At 38.5% G+C, this 12,233-nt stretch overlaps 1 protein-coding gene across 1 annotated transcript; it reads right to left on the bottom strand.

Moving 5' to 3' along the window:
• Positions 1-9,795: 9,795 nt before the first annotated feature.
• Positions 9,796-10,731, bottom strand: LOC123252724 (olfactory receptor 4D6-like). The gene has a single exon (XM_044681978.1). The coding sequence runs from the start codon at positions 10,729-10,731 to the stop codon at positions 9,796-9,798; it is 936 nt and encodes a 311-aa protein (XP_044537913.1).
• Between the last annotated feature and the right edge of the window lie 1,502 nt (positions 10,732-12,233).

The following is a 12,233-nucleotide window of genomic DNA, read 5'->3' as shown; positions in this document are numbered from 1 at the left end:
ACCTGAGTTCTATTAAATAGAAAAAATTGGGTCAGAGAAAGAGAGAGAGAGAGAAGCCCAAGTTGTTTTGTGAGCTAACTGGGAGCAGATCAAGAGCCTGGAGCCACCAGGCCAGCCACCAGGCCAGCCACCAGGCCAGCCACCAGTTCTAGCCCTTACTACACAAGCAGCTGAGCAAGCCCAAAGGTAGAACCAAGTGCCTTCTACTTCCTTAATTGTAGGGGAAAAGGACCTATTTCCTGTCCTGTCAGTCAATTTATGTTCTTCATGATGTCCTTTTCCAAGGCTTCTCTGATTAGAGGTCTCAGATCTCAATCAGGACAAGAGGTGGGTCTTCCAGATGCAATCTAGAATGGCTGCACAGTGCATGTGCACTTTTCCCCTCATTGATATGCCAAGATCATTTAAGTGCTTCATCACCCAAGAGACACCCTGCAAGCCCTTACCAAAGAAAAAATATAGTTAAAAAAAGGGAGAACTCTATCCATGGCCTCAGGGAAATACAATTAGAGCTTTAGCCCTGAGATTAAACTGACATTTAAAATCAAAAGCATATTTTGGGGGGGGGGGCAAAAAGGAGTACAAATTAACATTAACTTTCCACAGGCTGGAGGAGACTTAAACATCTTTGTAGGCAGTAGGGAAGCAGCCAGCAGGCAAAGATAATTTGAAGATAAGTCAAAGAGCGGGGATGATAAAGGGAGCACTCTACTGGAGAAAACAAGTCAGAATTAAATCATTTGGGCATATTGAGAGGATTCCCTTGGCAAGGACAAAGTCTACTTTATATGAGATGGGGTTGAGGGGAAAGAGGAGATAGGTGGGAAAGGCTTCTAAGTCATCCAAGAAGAGAAAGGAAAAGTGAGCTTTTTGTGAATGGTCCAAATTTTTACAAAGAAATGTAAGCAAAGTTCTCAGATGAGAGTGAGGGAAAGGAAAGATATATGTAGTTCAATGACCTGGGTAAAAATTTGGAAGAGCTACTGTGATGAGTGAAATAATGGGTAAATTATGGAGGTGTCTATATATTGCTTTGTAGTAGTGAGGGCCCAGTTAAGATTATGTTACATAAATTTGTAGTCAGCACAGTTATATGATTTTCACCAGTTTTCTTTTCAGCAGCAAAGTCTGTGGATAATAGGAATGATTCACTACCAAGATTTGGCAAGACAAGCTCTTTAATAGGATAAGTATTCAAAGAATAAATGAGGAGAGTACCATGTAGAATTGAACTAATTCACCATGGGGCCAAGATGGAAAAGAGAGAAAAATTTTGCCAGGATTGATGGCCTGAAAAAGAGCTCAGTAGAAATGTTGAGGGTCACAATGAGCATTGTGTGAGATAAAAAATGATTACTCACTGAAATAAACAAAACCTGGAGTCAGAAGGTAGGTTTAAAAAGAGGCAGTCGTTTATTCCCTTTATGAAAAAGAGCACTTCAGTGATGGGCTAAGAAGTGCTGACTGATTAGGCAACAAACAGGCAATATATACACAAGCCTCCAAACTTCCTCCTATCCCCACTAGACCTTGACCTACAAATCAAAACCCTTGTGCTTCCAATCCAATTCAGGTAAGTAATGGATACAACCAAACTGTTCAATGCTCTCCATCATTTCCTTCACCAGTCTCCCTCCCAAGTTTATCCCAGAGTCCTCAATTAACAAAAGGTACTAAACTAGCCTTGGTAAATTGAATGTTCATCCTGAGAATAGCACACTCAATTCTGTCTCACATAGCATGAAGAGTGAGGTTTGGGGCTTCAAGGTAGAGGGAGAGATGGAATAACCATTGTTAATGATAAGATGAGGGAATTTCAGAGTTTATGAACATGGAAATGGTGCACTTGTGGGTGACAACAGGAAGAATGGTATGGACATCTCTGTGTAGCCGAGGTGAGGTGCAAAGTAGGTTTTTTGAAATGAGAATGTTAAAGAACTGGGAAGTTAGGATGGCTACTCCCTTATTATTTGGGGTAGTATCAATGTGTATGTTGAAGTCCTATAGTCTGAGTACAGGAATTGGGGTGAAAGCAAAAAAGGCACTAAAGTTTTAGAAGAAGGAGAGTGTCCTAGAGGTCAATAAATAAAAATTATCAGTGTTTTGATTGAGTGGTGGATATGGATTGAGGGAATCTAAAAGAGAGAAGTTATGGAGAGTAGTAGTAGAGGACATAGCAATAGGAAAGAAGTAATATAATTTCTTTCCTCGAACTAGTGAATTGGGCATTTGAATGAAAGTGTAACCAACAGTGGAAAGGAGAGTAGGGGATTATAATGAGGAAAGAGCCAGTTTTCAGTGAGAGACAAAATATGGAAAGAGTTTGAAAAGGAAAGATTTAAAATGAAAAAACTTATGTTTCCTAAGGAGCAAGAATTCCAGAGAGTACATTGGAAGGGGTGGGTAGCTTTAGATCAGAAAGTTTGGGAACTGGGTTAAAGGGGATGGGAATGGAAGAGTGGACAGCAAGGGATGGTGAATGAGATTCAAACAATTATAGTCTCTGGTTCAGATTCACTAGGAAGAGGAGGGTATGACTGGATGGGAGTTTATTAATCATCAATGAATGAATTCAAATAGGTTATCAATATTCCTAGGGGTTTTCCTTCAGAGTAGGGTACTTTCAAGACATTGGTCAGCTTAGGGGAGGGGATTAATGAGGCAAGAAGATTGAATGTTATTTTTTTCCCCTTGTAGACTGTTCAGGCCAGGCTGGAGGGAACAGGATCAAATGGCATTTTTCTGTTCTAGGCAGACAGGTACAGGCCAGACCAGGAGACAGGGAGGAGGAACAAAGAGGAATAGCATCTCTTTCTTTTTTCTGCCAGCATGAAGAGACCCCAAAAGGAGACTAGAATTGAATTGTATCTCACTGCCTCTTCTGCCATCTTGAAGAGGCCTGGTTGGGAGGCTGGGGAAGAATGGAATGCTGTAATCAGGAAAAGTTGCAATGAACTTAAAATTGAATTCTATTAGACATTTTAAAAATAAATCATTCTTAGGTTATATAAACAAAAATACAGAGAGAAGGCATCTTCTGAAACTCCTTTCACACAAATTTATTGTCCTGATACATAGACAAGAAAGAAATAAAGTAGACAAAGAGAAAATAGATCTGTTTCAGATATAAATAATACTACAATAATACTAACTAAACTTGAACAAAGAGACTATAGCTATAGAGTAAAATTCATTTTAATACTGTAACATTTGACTTCTAATATTAATCTGTAACATTGCTTCTTGCATCTGAAACCTGTCCCCATTTTCTAATCAGTTCATAAAGAGAATTCTCTGATCCTAGAAATGCCTTTGTATTTCTGCTCTAAGGCATTTTCTAAATTGGGACAAGCCCTTACCCAAACTGGGAATTTGAATTTTGTTTTCTCTGTAACAGAAATAGCTTAAACCACATATACCCCAGGAGCTTTGAGCTTCTGTCCTTGGTCCAACCCTCCCCCTTCTCATTTTGATGTATTTGAACTGTGAAAGTGAGAATTTAAGTAGGCCAAGCTAGATCTTCCCACCTAGATCTCCAGAGACTACTGGAATCCTATGATGAGACTTTGATCCTCGTATAACTCCCACCACCATCATGAGTAATATGGGAACTATTAGTCTATTATCTTATCTGGAATCCATCTTTCTTTTGATTTCTTTTGATGTTCAGGGGAGGGCCAAAAACTGAGCTGTTATAAGAACAGCAAATGCATTAATATGAGACAAGACAAAGCATCAGGATTTCTGACTCCTGAGAGAATCATTGACCATTAATTAATTAATTATTGGCTAATTGAATTAATTAATTTTTTTTTACATTTTTAAACCTTTAACTTCTGTGTATTGGCTCCTAGGTAGAAGAGTGGTAAGGGTGGGCAATGGGGGTCAAGTGACTTGCCCAGGGTCACACATCTGGGAAGTGTCTGAGGCCAGATTCAAACCTAGAACCTCCCATCTCTAGGCCTGACTCTCAATCCACTGAGCTACCCAGCTGCCCCTTAATTCATTTTTAATACCCAGAATGTTGTCTCTTAGGATTTTTACTCTTCACACTATATATTCAAGAAATTATTTATATTGTCCAAATTGGATTTATAACACAAATTCAACAATGATTCAAAATGAAGGGAAATTGAAAATATAAACAATTATATTAATAACAAGTACAATAGAAATTATGTTACTAAATATTAAGATACCCAGAAACATCCTTTTCAGAGAAAAACAAAAATTAAAAGATCCCACAGAAAAGTGAATCAATATCTAAAACCAAACCAGAACACAATTTGTAACCAGTAAATACTAGAAAATTTCCTACTGAGATCAAGGGTGATACAAAGATGGCCCATTTTTCCATCATTTAATATTAGGCATGCCACTTTATTAAAACACAGAGAAAAATAAAAGTGGAATCAGGATAGTCAAAGAAAATTAAAATTACCACTTCATAGACAATATGACTGCTTAGAGAAATAGAGTCTTTATGACTGCATCTGGCCAGGCCACCTCTCAATATGGGAAAACATTATTCCCAAAAGCAGGGGATTCTCAAGCCTCTAAAACTTCCCCAAACCATAAAAGAGTCTAAATAATATTTTGAATAAGCAGGGGTAAATGTGGGCTACTGAAGCCATCTTATTCACAGTCGTCAGTACAAATGTACTTGATTTTAATCACTTTTTAGAGACATTGAATCTTTAGGAAATTCCCTTCAGCATACTTTGAGAATTATCCCACATATCCTTCTCCATTCATATACTCACCTTCTCAGCTCTATTCACTCTCATAACCTGTTTCACTTTGCTTTAAAGAATTCCTAGTGAACCTTTTCTATAAAAAACTCCTATTTGTCATTTATTTTTCACAATGGCCTTAAAAATCCAGATATCCATTGGGTACTAACATATAGGTTAAAAACAAACAAACTCCTACACATTTGCCAGGAAGTACTTTCTTGGCAGCCAATGACTAGTCCCTAATATAATGGTTAGAAAAAACTCTTTGTCCTCCTTTTCATTTTTTTCTCCTCTTTTTTTCCACTGCTTCCTTTATCTTTTTCTTTTTTGAAATCCTTACCTTCTGTCTTATATCTATACTAAGTATCAATTCCAAGGCAGAAGAGTGGAAAATTTAGGCAATTGGAGTTACATGACTTGCTCAGGGTCACACAGCTAGCAAGTGTCTGGGACCATATTTGAATCCAGTTTCTCCCAGTTCCTGGCCTGGCTCTCTATTCACTGAGCCAACCAGCTCCTCCTTTTTAGAATTTGAAATAGCTTAGCTGGAATTCCATCATCTCCACTAGCTTTATTGTGAGCAATATTGCCCAAGATCCATTTGACTTCTCCAGGATTTCTGGCTCTAGATTATTAACTGTAGGAAATAAATTTTAATGGTTTGACTAAAGTATATGAAAATTATAAATAATATGGTGATCACTGATTTAAAATATTATAGCTCAAAGTCAAAATGACTTTTAATAGCTTTTATTTACAAAAGAGGTGAGAGTGAAAGTAGAGAAATACAAAAAGGAATAGAGAAGTATTGCTCCAATGCTTGACTCAGCCAGGCACAACTTGTTAATCCTCTTATCCAACATTAAACTCTCTCCAGAAGTCAGGAAAGGAAAGCCAGTTATTCCCTCAACCAAATTCCCCCCAAGAGGCAGATCAAGATTTTCCTGAAGTCACCTCTCTTTTTGAAGCCGACTTTCTTCTTGAAGCCTACTTCCTTCTTGAAGCTGATTTCCAGCCCCAGAAATTCAGGGTATTTTATAGTGGCTTTTTGTCCCTTCCCCTCTTCACATGGTCCAATCACAGCTTCCAAATTGCCCTGCACTGCCCAGGGGGACATTGTCTTGTGGGATCCACTTCTCACCTCTGAAGGTGTAAGCCTTTTTCATCATGGGATTCACATGTTTCTGACTGATTGGGTTAAAAGAGTAGAGCTCTCATTACTTAGTGGTTAGCTAGGTACTAAAAGAAAGAGTTGACTAAGTCTTAAAGTAGACAAAGAGAATAAAGAATTCCCTTTTACAAATGTTAACTCAACATAGACAAAGAGAATAAAGAATTCCCTTTTACATAACCCCACCATCTTGGTTACTGATGATGTTAAAATCGTTCTTGCATAGTTTTTTGGTATAATCTTGCCATCTGTTCTTAAACTCATCTAGTTTTGTTAAGTACCTATTATTTTTGTCTTTTATCATGTCCATTTTTGCACAAAAAGTTTATTTATAGCTCTAACTTTTTTCAAGAAATATTTTGTCCTTATTTTATTTTCTTCTATTTATTTGCATTGCATTGTAATGACAAAAGAGATGACATCATAATATGAACCCCTCAGGTCAGAAAGTATCTAATAAGTTACAGGGAAAGAGCAGAGAACAACTATACAGTACTAATGAAAAGGTTGGTACAAAGATGAAAGGAAAGTCAGCTGTGGATGTATCAGGAAATGAAAGTCCAGTGGTATAAGGGAAAGGGGGAATGGAGGAAGGAAAAAAGGAAGCAAACACATAAAGAAGGAAGGAAGGAATGTGAAGAGGGAGGGAGGAAAAGAATGGAAGATAAATAAGATGGAAGAGAAAGAGAAAGAGAGACAGAAACAGAAACAGAGAGAGAAGAAAAGGAGGGGGGAAAAGAGATATATAAAGGAACTTCTAAATATTAGGATTAATTATATGACTTTTGCTTTGGTGTGCTAGTGAAAAAATATATATATTTTTCCTACTGAAAATATGTCTACTCCACTGTGGAAAAGAATCAGTAAGTGTCTGTATTTAAAGTGGAATAATCCTGATGCTTTGTTATAAAATAAAACTAGATGGAGATGGAGAGGGAGAGGGAGAGGACCTAAACTGGATACTAATACTGGTAAATGTGTGACAACAGTGATAGGCCACTGTGGCTAGCTAAATGATATGACACCTCCCTCCTTTATAACAGTGCCCAGGCAAGATCCTTCAGGTCAATGGATGATATCACTTCAGGTCCCACCTGGGGTTGACTGATAGTGTAAATGGGCTCTATTAGCTTGGTAACAACTTGTCTCTGACTGTGTATCTCCCTTCCCAAAGAGGCTATGAATAACCACTTTAAGAAGGTACTTTAAAAGGCTTTGATTATATTTAACAAAGGTGGGGTATTGGGATTGGATAGAGGTATTGGGAAAACCCTAACTAAATTTGGTAATGATAATCTTTTAGAACTGTAGGCAAGTAATGAATCAAGATGGTTAGCTTCTCTCTGGTCCAGCCTGGCCACAGCCAAACAGAGTAGGCAAACTGCTGCTTGATGTTTCAGCTTCTCCTTCTTTGCTAGATGATATGCCTAACCAGTCTTTGGGATATCCACCCCTTTCCACCCTCTTCTTCTTCTCCTGCCCACTTCCCAGATCCCTTCCAGGCCCTGGGAAACCTAGATAGCTAAGATGATTGATTTCCTAATATCTAGAGGCAGTAGAATTAGAAGATGATGGTCTAGGTACAGGTTGATGATCTATCAGGAACAAGACAGGAAGATCTTGCAAGGTTGAGCCCAGCAAGTCTCAATCCCACAAAAGACCAGGATCCACAGATCTCAAGTCTCAGGGAAGGAAAGAAACCCTCAGCCAGGGCTGCCAGGGTGATTTATACCCCCCTGAGCCAACTACTCTCTCCCCTGTCCTCGCGGCACTCTGGGAACATTCCGATATCCAATGGATCCACCTGTTAATCAACAGTGTGGACTCCTGGAACCCAGAGATTCAATATAACAGCTTACAATTTTCTTGTATATAAACTTAGGTGAAATGTTCTAGATATGAATTAGGATACTAACAAACATCTAAATACTACCAACCTGAAAACTAGAATGACCAAAGAGTTCAAGGAAATGAATTGATTTTTTAATGCTATTTATTGATATGCCATTTTAACCAACTATTGAAGTCCTTCCTTTCTTGTGACTAGAGGAGACTGAATTCTCAAAGACTATTCCAGTAAAGTAAAAGGTCTGGCAGGCCTTACCAAATTAGAAAGGCTTTGAGTATGGACTCAGTTGCAGATTGCAGAAGATCAACTGTTAAAAAAATGGAGAGAGGCAGTAGCTTTGTTTACTGAAAATAGATGGGGCTATGCCTCCCTCAGCCAGACAGGCTCTGCTGGACTGAGTCTGCCAAGCTATCTCCTTTAACAGTTGCCCAAGCAAGTAACCAATGAGAAGTTGTGTCTGTGTTGACAACTTCTCTAGCTTCTTGATTTGGGTTTGGGTTTTGTTGTTGATATAGGCTAGTATTAATATATTATTTGGATAACGCTAAATTCTGCTAATTAGGAAAGGTACTCCAATCTGTTTGGGTTAAACTTATAACAGGATTTATTTCTTACTTAACAAGGGGTTAGGAAATAGGAATAAGGAAAGAGGTTTGGGAATGCTGTAGCTAAATTAATTGAAGTAGATGATCTAAATCTATAGATGATGATGGATCACTAATAAGTTAAAGATTCTTCACCCTCTAACCCTGGCTTGACTTGGCCAGGGCCAAACCAAAGGATAGGGAAGGCTGATGTTGTTCTTCTTGATGGCTGTAATATTTTTCTCTCTCAGCTCTATTGATAGCAGGTATGATGATTTCCTAAGGCACTCAGGCAAGCAAGCTAGATTGCAGATATATGGCCTACCCACCCACCAAAATGGCCTATCCACCCTCCATCCAAGAATACTCAAATCACTGTGTGCAGTGATTCATGGGTATTTATAGGGTCGGTTCCAACTTACTTTTGGCCCTGGTTCTCACCACCTGGGGACATTTCGAGGTCTTCAACTGACGATCCTGTCACTCTAAATATTCTCCATCTTGTCCCAGAAATTCCTTATAATACAACTTAGTTAAGTATGGAGATATATACTGTCAGCATATGATACAGATAGGCAATGAATATTTTTGACTATTGAAATATATGAAATTTTGGACTTATAGAATGGTTACAATGATATCATAATAAAGTCATAGTAAAATAAAAAAGCCATATTTATTTTTTAAATATTTAAACTTGCATGAAGATAAATGCTTACAGTTATTTCTTGATTATATAAGATAAGCAGACTATAAAAAGGGATATTTGAGAATGTTGAAATGAAATCAATAACCAATAAATCAACAACCAGGAAGCATTTATAAGTACCCACTGTATTCCAAGGCACTGAAGATACAAAGACAAAAATGAAATAATTCTTTCCTTTAAGGAGTTAATCTTCTATAGTGGAGAACAGCATGTAGAGATTACACTAAAAATCACACCTTAGTGTTATTATTTGCTTGTTTTTTCCCACATCTTACTTTTCAAACAAAGAAACAGTGCAATTAACCAATTAAGAGTTTGGGGGGGCAGCTGGGTAGCTCAGTGGATTGAGAGCCAGGCCTAGAGACAGGAGGTCCTAGGTTCAAATCCAGCCTCAGACACTTCCCAGCTGTGTGACCCTGGGCAAGTCACTTGACCCCCATTGCCCACCCATACCACTCTTCCACCTATGAGCTAATACACAGAAGTTAAGGGTTTAAAAAAAAAAGAGTTTGGTCACTTTTCGTTCTTCATTTTCTTCCCATTCTCCAGGGGTCTTGAATGCTAAAGTGCTAATATATAGGTAATAGTGAGAACTAGGTGCCCTGGCCCCCAAAAAGCAATTTGAGGAAATTAAGTACCTCTCAGTTAAAATTACATAGTATGTACTTAATAAGTGGTTATTTGATAAATGAATTCATGAATGAAATTTTTTCTTCTCAGTCTGACCTGGAATCTCTCACCAGGATTTAACCACTTTCAGTGGACACAAGACGTCTTTTCAACTTCCTCATGGCTAATTTCATTTCTTGGTTTCTCAGGGTGTAGATAATGGGATTTAGCATGGGGGTGATGACAGTATTGTTGATGGACACAGCTGTATCCATCGGCAGAGTGGTAAAGGGCCTGCAGTAGATGTAAACACAGGGTACAAAATGCAGAGTCACCACTATAATGTGGGAGGTACAAGTGGAAAGCACTTTGGTCCTTCCTTCCCCTGTTTGTGATCTGAGCATCACCAGGATAGCTGTATAAGATGCCAGAAGCAATAGGAACCAAAGTAAGGTCACCAGGCCATTGTTAGAGATTAAGAGTAATTCAAGAGCAAAAGTGTCTGAACAGGCAAGCTTCACCACTTGAGGTACATCACAGTAGAAAGCGTCTAGGACATTAGGGCCACAGAAGTGGAGGGGGAGGATCAGGATGACCTGGACAATCGAATGCAAACCACCTCCTACCCATGAAGCCAAAATCAATCCAACCCATATTTCCTTTCTCATGATGGAGACATAGTGAAGAGGCTTTGAGATTGCAAGGTATCGGTCATAAGCCATTACTGAAAGGAAAAAAATGTCTGTCCCACCTGCAAAATGGAAGAAAAATATCTGAGTCATGCATCCACTGTAAGAGATGACTTTCCTTTCAGACAAGAGATCCACCAGAAACTTAGGGACTGTAATGGAAGAGAAAAAAATATCCAGGATGGACTTGTTCCGAAGGAGGAAGTACATGGGTGTGTGAAGACGAGATTCACAGGTGACGGTAACCACAATGAGTACATTCCCCAGCACCATTGTTATGTACACAGCAAGGAACACCACAAACAAGAACGTTTCCAGCTCCCGAAATTGAGTAAGTTCCAAGAAGACAAACTCTGTCACCCTTGTATAGTTTCGTAAGTCCATAATGTAGACACGTCTCTTCTAGATCCACCTTGGGAAGAGCCAAGTAAGAATTAGAAGATTATATTTTTTATTGGGCTTTTTAAAGAATTCTCTGTAATATTAGGAAACGGTGGATGCTCAGAAAAAATATTAGGGCTGATTCTCTTCTTGGATTTGCACCAATTGTTCCATACTGCCCTGTTGGAGTGAGAATCTTGTCAGTTAGATAGATTGTGTCCTCACACTATTTCTTCTGGGAGAGAGTGAGATATAAGCTTTCTTATCTATGATAGAGGGCTGCTAGGTGGAGCCTGGAGTCAGGAAGATTCTTCTTTGTGAGTCACATCTGAACTCAAATACTTACTAGCTGTATAACCAAGTCACAAGCAAGTCACATAACCCTATTTACCTCAGTTTCTCATCTGTAAAATGATCTGGAGAAGGACATGACAAACCACTCCAATATCTTGACCAAGACAACTCCCAATTGGGGTTAAAAGAGTCAGACATAAACAAACAACAAAAATTATGATCCATCTCTTTTTAAGAGTCTTATCTGGGAGTGGCTAAGGGACAACGCTTGAATAGTGTTACCCAATTAGTTTCCAAATATATACTTCTTTGTATCCTCTTTGGGGAATGGAAAGTTCATAGATATGAGAAATTTCCAAGGGTCAAATATCAGACTATAATAACCAGTGAATGAGAACCTGGGAATTATCTCCATCTGTATGAAGATTGCCCACTGTTGTCCTCCTCTAATGATCTATGGTGACTTTGAAGCAAATAATTCTTGCTTCTTGAAGGATATACTAGCAGAGCATTGTTCTACAAAGCTGGAAAGTATTCAAATTATATACTTACATGTCTGTTGTTTTAGGAGCAGCCTAAGCTCAGAGAGGACCACTGCCAGAGGTCTGACTACAAGATGCTATGTTATTTTGGTCACAGTAATTGATGAAAATATTTCCTAAGGTGAGGAAGGAATGCTCTGTTCTAAAGAGAGTCACAATGAAATCCCATCAAGAGGAGGAACATAGAAAGACAAAGCATACTTTAGACATTTCAACTTTCACCTGTTTCCTCAAAGAAACAAGGAATCAAACTTGTTTAGATCCACAGAATTTCAGAATTGGAAAAAACCTTCAGAGATCAAGTCCTGAAAAAAGCACCTTCCCATGACATCATACTGAATGAGTGACCATCCAGCATTTGCTTGAAGACTTCTAGGATCTCCAATTTGTACTACTGAAGTATTGAATGAAAGTGGGGAGATTTAAGAGAAACTTTCCTCCTCCAAAGGCAGCTCATTCCACAAACTCTAAAGTATAAAACAATCTTCTTGCTGTTCTTTGCATAAGACCATCCGTCTCCTAAATCTGAGCATTTTCACTGATTGTCCTCAAGCCTGAAACTCTCTCCTTTCTCATCTCTACCTCCTAGTTTCCCTGTCTTCCTTAAAGTCTCACTTAGAACTGTTGTAAAAAATAAAGATGTAGATGTGTGGTATCTTAATACTTCTA

This window comes from Gracilinanus agilis, chromosome 6, assembly GCF_016433145.1.
Source record: "Gracilinanus agilis isolate LMUSP501 chromosome 6, AgileGrace, whole genome shotgun sequence".
Lineage (NCBI taxonomy): Eukaryota > Metazoa > Chordata > Mammalia > Didelphimorphia > Didelphidae > Gracilinanus > Gracilinanus agilis.
The sequence above is the reverse complement of the archived record's forward strand: the minus strand, read 5'-3'. Positions and strand labels throughout refer to the sequence as shown.